Genomic DNA, 16,109 nt, shown 5'->3' with positions numbered 1-16,109 from the left:
TTTAAATATAAGATTAGATTATGGGTTGAATTGTGTTCCCCCCAAAAGATCTGTTGAAGTCCTAACTCCTAGTACCTCAAAACATGACCTTATCTGGAAACAGGGTCACGGCAGATGTAATTAGTTAAGATGAGCCTCTAATCCAGCATGACTGATGTTCTTATAGAAGGAAGGCCATGTGAAGACACACACAGGGAGAACGCTATGCGAAGGAGGAGACTGAAGTGATACAGCTACAAGCCAAGGAACACCCAAGATCGCCAGCTCACCACCAGAATCTAGGAAGACACAAGGAAGGACTTCCCGCAGGTTTCATGGGGAACATGACCCTGACAACACCTTCATTTCAATTCCAGCCTCCAGAAATCTGAGACAATAAATCACTTCTGTTCTAAGCCACCTAGTTTGTGGTCCTTTGTCACGGCTGCCCTAGGAAGTTAATATGGGTGGAAGTAATTTGGACCTGAAATTTGAGGTTACATCTTGAGTTCAGGGAGAAAACAACCTAGGAGTTCTTTGGCTCTATCACTGACCCCCTGGAACAATCCTGTGGCCGTTCTTAGAAAGGCTCCTCCATATGGATCCTTAGGAGGAAACACTCCCCCTCTTTCCATCACACTTACTTGTTTTCCATATTCCTGCCAAGAACCAAACTCATCGTTCCAGTACCAAATCCACTCGGTGGTAAGGATGAAGTGTGGAGGTTTGCTGACTGAGGAGGCTGTGGAGAGGCGGCGAGCCCGGGCAGCACCAAATGTCATCGACTGAAAGTTCAGAGAATCAAAGTGAAAGGTCGCAGACTCAGCACAGAGGATCCTGCAAAAGAACGGGAGAAGCACATTGAAAACTCCACCAGCCAAATGAACACAGGCCCCTCAGCTTCTACCCATGGTCTTCTAGACCGTCAGCTGGTAGATGAACGTAAACGTGACATGCACATTTAAAAAAAGTGTTTCCAAGGCAGGGAGGGGAGGACTGCTTTTTCAGATAGTTTGCCACGCAAAAATAATGAAATCGAGGTAACATGGAAAACTCCTTATCATGACATTTCTTTCACTACACAGAAAACGCTGGTTAAAATACTCTTTTTTAAAATGCACAGCTGAGCTGGTAAGAAAGGGAATCCTTAGAAACCGAAATAACAACAGTTAACATATGCTGAGTGTTTATTGAGTGTGTTCCTGTAAACAGCTTGATTTCAGATTTCTAGCCTCCGGAACTGTGAGAAAATAAATTTCTGTTGTTTTAAATCACCAAGTTTGCTATGAAAGCCCTAGAGAACTATTATACCTACATTTAGACTTACAGCTAACTCCTAACTAGAAGCAATGGAAGCCAGAAAACAATGGTATAATATTTGAAGAATTGAAAGAAAATACCCAATAAAACTATCTTTCAAGAAGGAAGATGAAACAGACACTTGCAGACAAACAAAAAACACATTTGCCACTAGACTCTCAATAAAGCAACTTTTGGATGAACTAAATAAGGAAAATGGTCCAGAAGGAAACATATAGCAAAGGAATGGTGAGCACAAAACAAAATGACAAATAAATACTGACTGTGTAAAACAATGCTAATTTCTAACTCCTGGGATTAGAAAAAGAATAGAAGTAACGCTTATATAGCACATTTTACATGCTTTGCACTGTTCTGCGTGTTTTACATATATCAACTTTTAATTCTCAAAATAATCCTTTGATATAGAAACTACTATTTTATCTACTTGACAATGAGGAAACTGAGACACAGGAAGGTTAAGTAATTTGCCCAAATTCATAGTACTAGTAGTAAATAAATTTGATTGGAACTAATCAGAATTCAATGTTCATGATTATTTTATAGTTCAAAAGAATGACTAAAAGTATAAACTAGCTTAAATTGTTACACTAAAGTTTGTTAAGTTAAAGTGCCTATTTAGATTTCTAGAGTAACCACTGAAAGAACAGATATTTGGTACATAACTTCCAAACTAGCAGATAATGAAAAAAAAAATCAAATGAGGAAAATTTATCTAAGACCAAAGATATAAAAGAAATGTAGAAAAAGCATGTCAAGGGGCAGCCCACTAGCTCAGTTGGTTAGAGCGTGATGCTCATACCACCAGGGTTGCCAGTTCGATCCCCATATGGGCCACTGTGAGCTGTGCCCTCCACAACTAGATCGAAACAGCTACTTGACTTGGAGCTGATGGGTCCTGGAAAAACACACTTAAATAAATAAAAGTTAAAAAAAAAAAAAAAAAGATGAAACAAAAAGCATGTCAAATAGCAAAAATCAAGACGGACAATAAAAATTAATTCAAATGTGTAAGTAATCACAATAAATGAAAATAACTTTAAAATAAATAAATAAAAAATAAAATAAAATACACTTAGAAATAAACCATGGGTCATCTAATATGAGATCATAAAAGGACAAAAGCTGACTATTCCAAAAAAAAAATATATCAGTAAAATTAATAAATCTCTGCAAGACTAATCAAGAAAAAAAAGGGAGAAAAATGTTAGAAACTTCTGGAAATGGTTAATGGTGACGGTTACACAACAATGTGAATGTACTTAATGCCACTGAACTGTATGTACACTTAAAAATGATTAAGATGGTACATTTTATGTTATGTATACTTATGTTACGTATATTTTACCACAAGTTTTAAAATTTTAAATTAAATAAATTTTTAAAAAGTGATTTTTGGCACAACTGGTAATTCACCTGCCTAAGAATGAAACTAGATCCATGCTTCACCACATACAGGGAGAAATTAAATACAGTTCTTAAAACCTTAAGACTTTTTAAAGGAAATTCAGGAAAACTTCTTTACGGTCTTGGGACAAGGAAAGATTTCTTATGACACAAAAAGTATAAAACAATAAAGACGGATAAATACTTCTTTCATTGAAAGATACCATAATCTGATAGGAAGAGTTTATTTTCAACACACGTTTAATATCCAGAAATTTTTTAAATTCCTAAAACTACATAAATATAACTAAACAACTAAAACACAACACAATCTCCCCCCAGACACACAAAACGGTCTAGTAGGACAGACATTTCACAGCAGAAGCACAAATGGCCAACAAACATATATGGAGAGACACTTTACCTCATAGGACGTGCAAACGAAGATATCAATTTTCACCCCCCGATTGGGAAAAGTTCAGATGGCAGACAGGACCAAACATTAGGGAGATGGGACACTACAGACCGCTAATGGGGGTGGAAAGTGGCACGATCACCTTGGAAAACAATGTGGCATCACCTGAGAGAGTTGAGGATGGACCCAGCCTAACCGCAGCAGTTCCATCCCTGAACATCTGCCCTATGGAAGCCTGGGAGACAAGACAACTTGGATGAGTCTTGGGAATTTGGATCAGTGCTGAGAAGGATGCCAGACACAGCAGTCCAGTGTATGGTTCCATTCCGATGAAGTTCAAGAACAGACAAGACTAATCTCTGGTGACAGACATCAGAATAATGGTGGCCTGCAGGGGTTGGCGCTGACTGGAAGGGGACGGGGGGGGGGACTTACTGGGTGATGAAAATGAGCTACTGTTGGATCATTGTTGGCTACACGAGTGCATGCAGCTGTCAAACTCACTGAACTATACATTTAATATCTGTGCACTTCACTGTGTGTAAATTTTGCCTCAGAATAAAAGAGAGGGAGAGAGAGCAAGGGTGTGGTTTGTGAGCCATTTAATCCTCCTAAGGGGAGTAATTTGTTTCACATACTTTGCCAGTAGCAATTGGCACATAATTTCACTCTAAGCACAATTTTATTTCATCCATTCAAAAAGTAGGCTCAAATTCTCTTCATGGCAACACATTTTAGTAAATTCAATCCAAGATATGGTAAGTGTTTGAAAATCAGGCTACCCAGGCCTTCCCCATTTACCCTGAATTGACTAAAATACTGGGACACACTTAGAAAAATAAGGACGTGAACGGCTGGATAAACAGCAGTTACAGCCATACGACTTCACAGGCAAAGGCTAAAACTTCACAAATGACTGCCTCTCATTTTTCTGCACTCATCAACGAGGAAATAAGTACATGATCAATTCCAACAGCAAATAATTCAGAACTCACTTGGTACCACCACCTCCCTGCCCACAATGCTCCCTGAAAGAAGGAATAGAGGCATCAGACACCCAGTACAAACATTAGCGTCCGATTCCCAGGCCAGAACTTCCACCTACAGACCAGTCTGCTCACTGAGTGAGTGAGTGAGTGTCTGTGTGTGTGATCAAAAGTAAACTGCTGTGTCAAAACTTCCCACACCACACAGAAAAGCCCAGATACAAAGCAGACAAAAGGTGACGTATTGCCGACCTTTCTTTGCTGGGATTGCAATATGCCTCTTCAATAAGCTCCATTTTGTCCAAATCCTTCCATTTGCCTCCATCCAAGAATTGCCATCGATATGGTAAATGGAAATGAACTTTATTGCACTTATCTAAAATAAAAACATAAAGAAATAAGACCCCTTGGCATTAGACAGCACGGCCTAGTCCCGTGGTTCTCAACAGGTGTAGTTCTGATTGCTGACCGGGGAACGTTCTGGAAATCTGTGGGGGAGACTTTGTTTAGTACAGAGCTAGCTTAGCATTTAGACATTGAAGTACTACGTATTTTATTATATACATTTTACTTTTATGCCTCCCTTTTTAACAGGACATTATGCTGATTTTTAAAAAGACACGTCGGCAGGTTACATTATACATGACTTTCATCTCATGACAGTGAAGACGCTGATCGTAAGAAGGTTGAAGGCTCCACCCTGCAGATAACAGTCTGACTACGCATCATTGCTATTCATGTGGCAGGTGGACGAGCAGTGGTCACATCAAAACTGAGCCAGCTTTATCTCTACTAGAGCCATCCCAGCCCCAACACGTTCAAGCACAGGGGCATCAGCAGGGTGGTTCCAGCACTTTGATCCTTCTGCCTGCTAACATACTCACCTCGCCTCGACACACAACACACACCCTGAAGGTCTCTGAACACACTGCTGTGCCCCTGGAGACGTACACACACTGGCCCAGATCTATGGTTTCCAGCGGATGACTCCCCCTTTCCCTGCGCTCCCCGAGGCCTCGACTGCTCCTAGCTCTTCCCTCCTGCCTCGCCCGGGTTCATACAGGGTCCTCCCCTGGAATGCTGTCCACACCCTCCCCCGACCTTCTATATCCTTTGAGGTTCTGGTATGTCCACACAGAGGAATGTTGTGAGTGCGAAGGGAGACAGGCCAGAAAAGGAACGGGAAGCTCCGTGCGCTCTGATACAGACCTGCCTCCCAGACAGATGCTAGGAGGTAGAAAGACACACAACAAGGTGCAGAATGCCTCTTTTTGGGGAAAAAAAAGAAATAGGAAAAAAAAATTAGAGATACCCTGACTAAATACACATATTTGGTCTGCATAGATGAGGCTGAAGCTGTGGTCCAGAGGTTACAACCCAGTAAGCTCTTCTGTCCCCTCCTAAGGGCACTAAGGGAAATGATCCTTGCTAAGTGTTCAGTCACTGCCTCCAGACACCACGCCACAGGTGAACCCTGGATGGCCTGGAGAAAGGCTCTCCCCTTAAGAAGGCACAACACCCACCACCTTCCAGGTTGACACTTCCTGGGGAAGGCCATGGGAGCCAAAGGCAGGCACTGTGCTCAAACAGCAAGTGCTTGCTTTCCAATCTCAATCTTAGCTGAGCGTGGAGCCCCCGCCACCCCCAAGCCAGCAGGCGCCAGGAAGAGGAGGGTGCACACAGGCTATCACAGCCACCGTGGCTGGCAAGAGCTGAGGCCCAGCTCAGCGATGAAAGCATGAGGCCCCTTCGCCACACCTGCCCTGGTCCTCCTGTCCCCTTCCTCAGTTGCCTTCCCTCTTTCTAATGTTCCTCACCCCACTGCAGCATTCCAGAGTCTGGGCTTTCCAGGTGAGCCACAGAAACCAAATCAACTTGGCCAAGTACCCACATCCACATCCGCTGTCTCCCTACAGCCCTTGAAATGACAGGCCACAGACAAGAATAAATTCAAAAGCACTAGAAAACAATGAAACGTTCCATCAAAAGATCAAATATGTTGAAGAATTCCTAAAACTATGAAGCAGACAGAATCAAACTGATAAGAGAAAAAGGAGAGAGAAAAACGCACACAAAGTATGCAGAAGTCGTAAGGGCCGGGGGCTTCACAAACTCAGAGTTCAATGTAGCAAGCACAGGAAGACATGAGGCCATGAGAAGGACGGGAACACCCAAGAGCAGGCACTCCTCCGTGCCGTGCTTGTACTCAGCAACTTTGCTATTTTGCCCATGGAATGGGAATGTGGACAGAAGGGCTGGAGAGGGAGAGAAGCGTGTGAGCGAGTGAGTCACCAAAGCCCTGTCCTAGGATACATGCCAGCAGCCCACCCCGCAACCAAGGCACACTGCCTCTTCCCTGCTAAGCCTGCCATGGGAATTCTGAGTACCAACACGAGCAGACAACCATGAGTCACCCAAAACCAAGGAAAAATGACAGACAGGAAGCTGACTCACACAGAAGAATCGATAACTAAGGAAATAGAGAAAACAGATCAAGTTACAGTTAGACCTAAACATAAAAGCTCAACCTACAAAACTTCTAGAAAACACCACAGGTGAAACAATTTTGTGGGTTTGGAATAGGCAAAGATTTTTAAGGTACGAAAAACACAAACCATCAAAAAATATTAAAATAGATATCAATATTAAAACTTAGCATTCTTCAAAAGATACCCTAAAGAAAATGAACATGAAAGACAGACTGGGAGAATATATTTTCAATGCCTATACCTGACAAGACTTGTATAAAGAATAATCAAAACTCTTGCAACTCGATATGAGAGCTCAAAGAACCCCTCAAAAATGGGAAAAATCATAAAAATTCACAAAATACCACATACTGTATGATTCCATTTATAGGAAGTTCTAGTAAAGGCAAATCTAATCTGCAGTGATAAAAAGGAGATCAAGGAATGCCTGAGGTCAGAAAATTAGGGGGTGAAGATTAACTGTCCAGGGGCCTAAGGGAAATTTTTGGAATGAGGGAACTGTTCCCTATCTAGATGACAGTGATGGTTACACGGGTGACATATTAACCAAAACTCAGAGTGTACACTTCAAATGGGTGCATTTTATTGTGTGTAAATTAGACCTCCACGCTGATTTTAAAAACCTACGTTACGTGTATATATGACACGTATTTCTTTAGCTAGCATTCCATTTCCAGGGACTTATCTATGGAAATACTTGTGTACTCAGATGCTCAATGCAACATCACTCTAATTGAATACTGCACAATTATTTTTAAAAACAAGGTGGACTTACAGACACTAACGTGGAAAAAAACCCTCCAAGATATAATGTAAAGGAAGCAGGTTAAATATGTGTCACATGCTCCCATCTGTCGAAAAATACTTAAAACAAGTATCATGACCACACGGCATGTGTTTACCTTCACGGACAGCTGAAGGAGAACTTCAAACTTTACTCTGTATTATTTGACTCTCTTACAAAGTAAAATATTCATGAATTGCTTGGATAGTTTTTAAAGACTGAAAATGAAACAGGAAGTTGTGGTGATTGTTTTTTAGGAGGAGTCACAAATTTTAAGAAGGAATCTTTCTTCAATCAAAGCCCAGGACAGCAGTAAGAAGAAAACAAAGGTTTAGTGAAAATACAGATACATACACACAAGAATTGTTACTTCTGGTAAAAGAGGGACTGTGGAGAGAAAAGCCCAACTTAATCACTCATCCCACCAAGAGCGAACACGGGTGTCTCCTTCTCAGGAAGGGCCTTCCGGGTTTCTAAGCCACCTCTAAGGCTACAACCCCTCTTTATGAAGGACACTTATTTTGTTCTCACTTTACTGGGCACCCATGTCTTATGCACGTCTGCAACCTCATGCTAAGCTGACTAAGGGTCAACAATTGACACTCACTTGCTGCAAGACCCAGTTATGTTCCCCAAAACTTATCTACAATTTGATTTTTAGAAATGCAAATTTAATTCCTCCCATCCTCAACTTGCCAACAAAACTGCTTCAGAACTGGTTTGGCCAAATACCACAGCAGCTCATGATTAACAAGGCCCGACCTTCTCTGGATGGGAGAGAGAACATCAGGATGGCCTCAGAGCAGAGCTCCAGGAATGAGACACGGTTATCCCACCAGCACATGGATGAAGGGTTTCCGCCAACTTACCTTGAAAGCTACAACTTTTTCGGATATGGTACAAACAGATCTCTTCATTCTCCTCTTGGTTAGTAGTAGTTGGGGACACAGAACCTGAACTGTCTCTTCTTTCTACAAAAAAACACCACAAAGACCTATCAGCCTCCATGGAAGCTTTATTTATGAGGTTGGAATAGTTCAAGACATAAAGGAGAAAAGAGGATTCATTCATCTCCCTGCACAAAACAAGAGTGGGCAGGGTACGTCACAAAAGCCTCTAGTGCTTGGGAGGAAAGCACCAGACACACAGATGGGGGTATGTCTCTGCTTTTCAGGTCTTGCCAAATCCAGGACACCCTGACGGCTCTTTTCTCAGCTCAGGCTCTACACCCAGTTCACTGGGAGACCCATTTAAAAACACAAGTACCCGCTCTGTCCCAGACTGACTCAATCAGAACCTCCAGGGTGGAACCTGGGGAGAACCGCTATCCCACACGCTGAGGCAGCTTAAGACGCCTTCCGGATCTAAGGCGGTGACGACACCAGAGGGCAAGTGAAGGGCTGCATTTTATAAACTGGATTTGATTCTAATAGCAAATACCTGTTAATGAGCTATTAGAATTGGGTACCAATACCAAGAGAAAAGCAATAAATGGAAAGCTTACCTCTCAAAATAAAAATCTCAATTAATTTTCGGTTAATTATCAGAATTTTAATATAAAAAGGGCATGTAAGTGACTTCCAAGTTTACCTTTACTAGGAGCGCTCCAACGAGCCCTCCGCTAATAATCGCATTTCCCCCGCCCCACCTACCACCTTGTCAGTACATAGGAAACCCTCCCTATGTAGTTATCACCTGTCATTTTGTTACTCACCTTCCCTTTTCTTTTCATGGGCCCCTCAGACACCCACAGGCTGGGCCTCAACACCCACACCGGGGGGGGGCCCTGGAGGTCACCTGCCTGTCCCCAAGGGTAGGTTATGCTTCCCTCTGGTTCTAATAAGGCCATAATCCAAATGATATTTCAAGAGCTATTTAAAGCAAAACCTGTCTACTTCTAGGCTTCATACCACTAAGGAAATTAACCAAAATTAATTAAAGAAAATGTAATGACAAAACACATATGGCAAGGACAATTTTAAGATATAAAAATCAGATAAGATTAGCGGGTAAGTCTGTTTGCTGGTAGTCCAGACACTTCTCTGGTATTTTAGGAAGGGGTGTATTCAAAATCCTAGATATCACTGTAGCTAACAAGCTGGTTTGATTGTGCATCCCTGCGGGAAGCCACGCCTCAGTCACCAAGGCATAACCAGGGCCCAGGACAGTAGCTAGCACATGGCAAGCACTCACATTTGTTGAATGAAAGAATAGATAACCAGAATGGCCAGCCAATAGCTGACACTGTGAAATGCACAAGGACACTAAGGTGTCAGAACCTCCCCGAGGGACCACGTTATTCACTTCCCACGTAACAGGTACTCAAGAAACGCTTATTACATAAACAGTCTCTGCTCAGAACCCACATGTGCCTATCACTAAGCCTGACATTCCTTTAAAAAAACAGTAACACGGGTGGGAGATGAGGGTAAGGGGGATCAAATATATGGTGATGGAAGGAGAACTGACTCTGGGTGGTGAACACACAATGGGATTTATAGATGATGTAATACAGAATTGTACACCTGAAATCTATGTAATGTTACTAACCATTGTCACCCCAATAAATTAAAAAAAAAAAAGGAAAAAAACAAACAAAAAAAACAGTAATACTTGTTCTAGAATGCTCATTCATTCAACAAGTATGTGAGTGCCTACTGTGTGCCAGGCACTGTCCAAGTGCTGAAGATGAGCAGTAAACAAACCATATTTACGACTTAAACACACACACACAAAACAAAAATCCATTCATTCATATCAAGAAGAGAGCCAAAACTAAAATGTGCTTCATTCACTCATTTTTAAAAAATCGAAACAGAACGCAATGCAAAGGATACCCCTAGAGTTGTGCAGCACATCATTCTTAACTTTGGGGTCCCTCATTGAAAGGCAAGCTCTCCAGGGGGCAGAGGGACAACACCACAGGAGCAGCAGTCTCCCATCTCAATGCAGGGGAGGCTCACTAGGAATTCATTCACCATCAACATCACCTGGCAGCTTTCTAGAACGTATTGCTTGTTCATGGCCATGATTTCAACTCATCCTCACAACCCCCACGAGCTAGGAAGGGATCACTAACTGCATTTTACAAAAGAAGCAAACACTTATCCAGCCGGAATCCAGGGCACGAGCCCAAGAACTTACCAGAAGGCCCAGGGGCAGGGAGGTGCCCTCTGCCAGACATGGAGTCCTTATTCTTGATGTCGTGAGCGTTTCTATAAATGGAAGGCAGCCTGCTCACCAGGCCTGAGCTCATGCCCAACTTCACCAGTTTTTCCAGAGTCTCAGAACTAGAGAAATCATGGGCTCTCTTACAGCTGGTGCCAAACCTGCATTCACCCTGTAAAAAATACTGGCAGACATGGAGTTTGATACATTGCTTCTTAAAGGAACAAGAGCCATAGTGTCCATCTCCTCTGTTGTAGTGAAAGCAGATCTGTTGACAGAAAAGAAAAAAGACAGCAGCTTAAGAAAGTCTCACAAGACACTACCTCCTACTGATCAGTTCACTGGTTAGAAGTTTTTCTAAAAATCTAGTCACTGCTGTGATTGTGTTATCCACACAGCTGAGAAAAATCCCTCACTCTAGATGGATGGTTGTTAACATATGCCCTTGGCCAAAATGCAAACCGGGTGGACAGCAGACTGCTCAGAACAAGCCCCTCCACTGGAAAAATCCAAAGAACGCCCAGCTGATTAGAGTTGCTCCCTTTATAGGAGACATTTTAATGTAAATTGCACAATAGCTCCTAACAACCCTTACACTCTACCCACACCCTTTCCTGATTCACCAACTATCCCCTGCCTAGACCCCCGTTTTTCCCAATTCTTTTTTCTACAATCCAGGGTCATAGAGGTTCTGAGAGTTTAAAGAATCTTAGAAAAGGCCAAATACAGCCCTTTCATTTCTCAAGGGAGCAAACTGAGACTCAGAGAAGTTAACTGGCTTGCCCTAGCTCACACAGCCATCTGGCACATACCACGGCTGTGGAATGGGGTTGTTGGCAAAGCTGGGACTTGAACTTCAATCAACTGCTCCTTCTCCTCTACACCCCAAAGTCCTGTAAATGGGAACCAGGCCAGTGACTACCAAGGGCCCTTTAGCTCAGAACTGCCAGCTGGCCACGCAGAAGCTTTCCTGGAACTGTAGTCAGGCTCTCTTCCTATCCGGTCCTCTTCCCTCCCCCTCTCCTTCCAAAGAGGTCAGACCCGCATCACTGCCTGAAAGCTCACCCCAACTTCTTCTGCTGCCTCCCCAAAAATCTCTCACACTTCTAATCCCATGTTGGTGTCTGCTTCTAGAAGGATTCGAACTCATGTTATGACCGCTGCAGTGAGCTTTGAAACAAGTGGTTAATGTCTGAAATGCAATATGAGAATTCATATCAACTAAAGCTCCAACTTCCCTGGGTGCAACTAAATCAGTAGGAAGTACATCCACTGTCTGTCAGCAGCCCTGGAAGCTTCTCCACAGACCCACTGGGTCGTGACACCTGCGTGGCTCCAGCCCTGCTAGACAGGGAGGGCTGGCTGGGGTTTCTCCTCCCCTTGGCTCTGTGGAAGTAACATCTTGCTGCAGCCACTGGCCAAGCAGGCTCCCCTGACGTCACAGAAGCGCGGTAAAGGAGGTAGCAGCACAACTGATACAGAAGGAAGGGAGGCGTCAAGGGGCAAGGTTGGCCCAAGGTCACAGAGCCAGGAGTTCAATCTCAGTCTCCTTCAGGCAGACCCCAGTGGTCACGATGGCGGCCTTGGCTTCTCTTCTACCATAACGTTTCCTATCTTCCAACCTTCTGGCCTCTCCCCAATTCCTTGCACACTCCCTCCCGGCACTTACCTCCGGCAAAAGCCAGGGGTCGTTCTGGAACAAGAGCTGGGAGAGCTCACTGTAGCTGAGGTGGTCGACGCCGTAAGTCTTAAGCACACTCAGGTTGTGATCGCTTGTCAACGTGTGACTGTTCTTACAGTTCTTCCTGCAGAGCAGAGCAAAGCTCGTGTCACGAGTGAACTGTGTCTCCCCAAAATCCTTACACTGAAGTCCTAACACCCAGTACCTTAGAAGTGATTGTATTTGGAAACAAGAGTTATTAAAGTGATTACGTTACAATGAAGTCACTGGGAGGGGACCAACCCAGTGTGACTGGTGTCCTTATAAGAAGAGGGGATTAGGACACAGACGCTACAAAGAGAAGACAATGTGAGAACACAGGGAGAAGACGGCCATCTACAAACCAAGGAGAGAGGCCTCAGAAGAAACCAACCCTTGATCTCTCTAACTTCTAGCCTCTAGAATTTTGAGAACATAAATTTCTGATTGGTTAAGCCACCCAGCCTGTGGTAACTTGTCATGGCAGCCCGAGCTGGTAAAATCAGTCTTTAAGATAATTTTTCGGGCCAGCCCAGTGGCTCAGGTGGTTGGAGCGTCTGTGACGGGCCAGCCGCCACGAGTCGATCAGTACCTGAATGGGGGAGTGGGAATGAATAAAAGACACACACAAATGCTAATGTGGCCTGTCTTCAGTCATGCTGAAGCTTTGAGTTTATTATTTCTAACCAATATATGCAGTTTGAGTACGTGCAGTTAAACGAAGAAGATATGCATTATCTCAGTGAAAGTAAATCTTTTACTTTGACATAGAAGATACAAGGTCACTGAAACTCACAAAAGTAAATATCTCAAGGAGACAGAACCTACCAATTGTTCAGAAAGCCCTTAGTCTTTTGTGTCCGGGAACTGGCTGTTTCCACCACATTCCTCAGCAGCCGTTAGGCGCCTCTCAGATAAGGCAGAGACAATGTTATGGGGGCAGAAACCGAGCCAGTCTGCAAGGTTCAGGGTTGCAAGAAACCATGGCTCCCCACAAGCGTCGTGCTCCTAACGCCGAGGGTTCGATGCCCACATGAGCCAGTGAGCTGCACCCTCTACAGCTAAGATTATGAACAACAGCTCTGCGTGGAGCTGGGCTGCCGTGAGCTGCCCTGTGCCGCCATGAGCGGCCAGTGGCCAGCAGCTGCTGCCGGCAACTGGCGAGAGCCGCTGTGAGCGCCGCCGGATGACTGGGGACCAGCGACCCACTTCCTCAGCTGGGGGAAGCGTAAGGCTCCTAATTCCAGCTGGGCCAGGGAGCTGTGTCCTACACAAGGAGACTGAGAAACAACAGCTGGGGGTGAGGAGGGGCGGAGGAAAGGGAGGGAAAATATATAATTTTTCAAGAACAGGTCCTGACATTGTTTCGAAGCATCGGAGAAAAACCAGCATGGCTATGCAACAATAAAACATAATGCTTATTTACAGAGGAAGAGATAGTAAGGTGAGTTCTAGAGCCCAGGACAGCACCTCTCAGCAGGTTTCTGGTAAGAATGGCAGGGCTATTTCCCAAAGAAGAGTCACAACGTACCAATCACTGTACACTTAAACACTGGCTGAATAAATGAATGCTGACCCCTTATGGTCATAAGTGTTTACAAACAGACACACCCTGAGGCCCAGCCCTTTTTTCCCTGCTCCCCGGCTCTACTGTTTAGATCAACAAGCCCCTGTTAAACACTCACTGTGAGCCAAGCACTGGCACCTGGCACTATGCCCCCCCCCCCACCAAAGAATTCAAACGATCACCTGTGTCAACATGACCTGGAAGAGTCAGGCAAATAGCATTTGCTTGACTCAGACACATGCTTATAAGCATCTCAAAAGAAAACTGAACCTCTAATCGATTCCCCCAAACCTGCACCTTCCACAGGCTCCCCGATCTCAGTCAAAGGCAACTTCCCTCTTCCACCTCACAGGCCAAAATCCTGAGTCATCCCGCCTCCTCTCCCTCTCTATCCAGTAGGTGAAAGACACAGAGATGACTCTAAAATGGAGTGGGAAGTGCAAGGTCAGCTGTGCTCTGAATGTATCAGTGCAAAGAGGAGGGACACCTGAGCCTGATGGAAATGGAGAAGCAAACGACAGGGCCTGAGCCAAACACTTAGGCTTGGGGAGGACCCAGGCAAGGAGAGAAGGGACGAACGTGCTAGGCAGAGGGGCTAATATCGGTACTGCCAGAGCCAAATCTATCTAACCAGTGTAATGATGTAATAATGCTGATGGCCACTCAAACTTGTTGAGCATTTATCACGAACAAGGATTGCCCAACATTTTCTGCGTTAATTCATTCAGTCCTCACCAAGCCTATGAGGTAGGTGATATTATCTCCATTTTGCAGATGATGGAACTGAGCCTTGAGTATAACGCAACTTGCTCAAGATCACCCAGCTAGCAAGGAGCAGAGGCAGGGTTGGAAGGAGGCAGGCTTGTCTTTGGGACTGTGCTCTTGACCATGGTGCTTACTGCCCCCCAAGCACAGAACGGAAGTCAGGGACTGGGGACCCTCCCCAGATGTAACCAATGAGCAAAAGCAGCAGAGAGGATCTATTTCTGAAACAGCTGACCTGTGGTTCAGGAAGACAAGACAAGCATAGAAAATACGATCACACACACTCTCCCCCTGTATGTGACCCAGAAACAGTTGGAGAAGGTTCAAGGAACTCTCTTGTGTGAACGAACATCAAAAAAAAAAAGGTGAGGAATGACTAAAACTCAGAATCATCCAGGCCAGTAAATACCAGAAGTCCAGATTTCCAAGACAAGGAAAATCTGACCCCAAATTGTGGGAACTACCCTTGACTAGGGCTGCCATCTTTACTTTACTAAATACAGACATTAACAAGATGCGCCTGTTATCCGCATCAGTAGCGCCATCCACCCACCACTTACTGTGCCTGCCTTCCTCTCCAGCTGCTGCTCCTGATTCTCCGGAGGTGCCCCTTTTCCCTGGTCCCTGAAGGCCCCGTTTCCCCAGGGTCCCAACTTCAGGCCCCATCTGAGACCTGACCCACTCCTGGAGCCCCAGCCTTACACTGCCCAACAATTTCCAAACCAGCCAATCGGAGCCCTGGCCGTCCTCGCAAGCGTCATACCCCTGGGGAAACCTCAAAACAAAATCCTCTCCTGCTCTCTCAGCAACAATACGAGAAACATAAGTTATCTCTTCGTCAACAGTAAACTGAGTCATCACCTCTCTCATATCCTGTCACCACACTCTCGCCCACTCGCCATGTCTCCCAAATTTCTCACATATACATCCCTTCTTCTTAAAGCCTTATCTGGGCATTGGAATATTCTAAGGTAAGTATTTCTGGGCAGCCGCCTCCCAGGGACTCCATTTCCCAGCCCTCACCCCCTGCCCCCATGTAGGCGGGTCAGGAGACAGTCCACCACTTCTAGACCTGCCCCCTAGCAACTTCTGTCCAACCCCTACTGTGCATCTTCCCCACCTGCTTCTTGGAACCTGATCCCCAGAACGGCTTTAAGAGCCAAGGGTTGAAGGGGACAGAGTCTAGCTCAGCCGGCCTTGGTCTCCAAACGACTGCGTGAATCAAAGCGTCCACCCCACACTTGACTACTGGACCTGACAAGAGCAAGAAATGTCTCCTGTGTTAAGCCAAACAAACGGGAAGAAAAGGAACTCATGTTTTTAGAGAAGTGGACTGATTTCCAAACAGGTCCCCGTCACATGCTCCTGTAAAATCAGCATCCACACCCCTGCCTGACATATCTCTTCCTAAAACGCAGACCTGATGGCTGCTCTCTCCTGCCACTTGATGGGCCCCTAAGACCTTCAGGGTGAGGTCCCAACCCTAGTCCTTCCATTGCACAAATGTCACTGAGCACCTGCTGTGTGCAGAGAGGGAGACCACCCGCCACG

General features: G+C 44.8%; 1 protein-coding gene across 1 annotated transcript in view; it reads right to left on the bottom strand.

Annotated features, from left to right (window-relative positions):
- PARP12 (poly(ADP-ribose) polymerase family member 12) overlaps positions 1 to 16,109 on the bottom strand; it is a 30,772-nt gene that overhangs the window by 13,151 nt on the left and 1,512 nt on the right. Inside the window, exons 2-6 of the mRNA XM_019750170.3 lie at positions 12,197 to 12,332; positions 10,504 to 10,795; positions 8,229 to 8,330; positions 4,339 to 4,462; positions 624 to 816 (exon numbers count right to left, since the gene is read on the bottom strand). Of these exons, the coding sequence (XP_019605729.3) occupies positions 624 to 816; positions 4,339 to 4,462; positions 8,229 to 8,330; positions 10,504 to 10,795; positions 12,197 to 12,332 (847 nt within the window). The remainder of the gene's footprint in view (positions 1 to 623; positions 817 to 4,338; positions 4,463 to 8,228; positions 8,331 to 10,503; positions 10,796 to 12,196; positions 12,333 to 16,109) is intronic.

This window comes from Rhinolophus sinicus, chromosome 8, assembly GCF_057876585.1.
Source record: "Rhinolophus sinicus isolate RSI-liver-muscle chromosome 8, RSI-T2T, whole genome shotgun sequence".
Lineage (NCBI taxonomy): Eukaryota > Metazoa > Chordata > Mammalia > Chiroptera > Rhinolophidae > Rhinolophus > Rhinolophus sinicus.
Note: the sequence above shows the minus strand (reverse complement) of the source record. Positions and strands in the feature narration are given on the sequence as shown.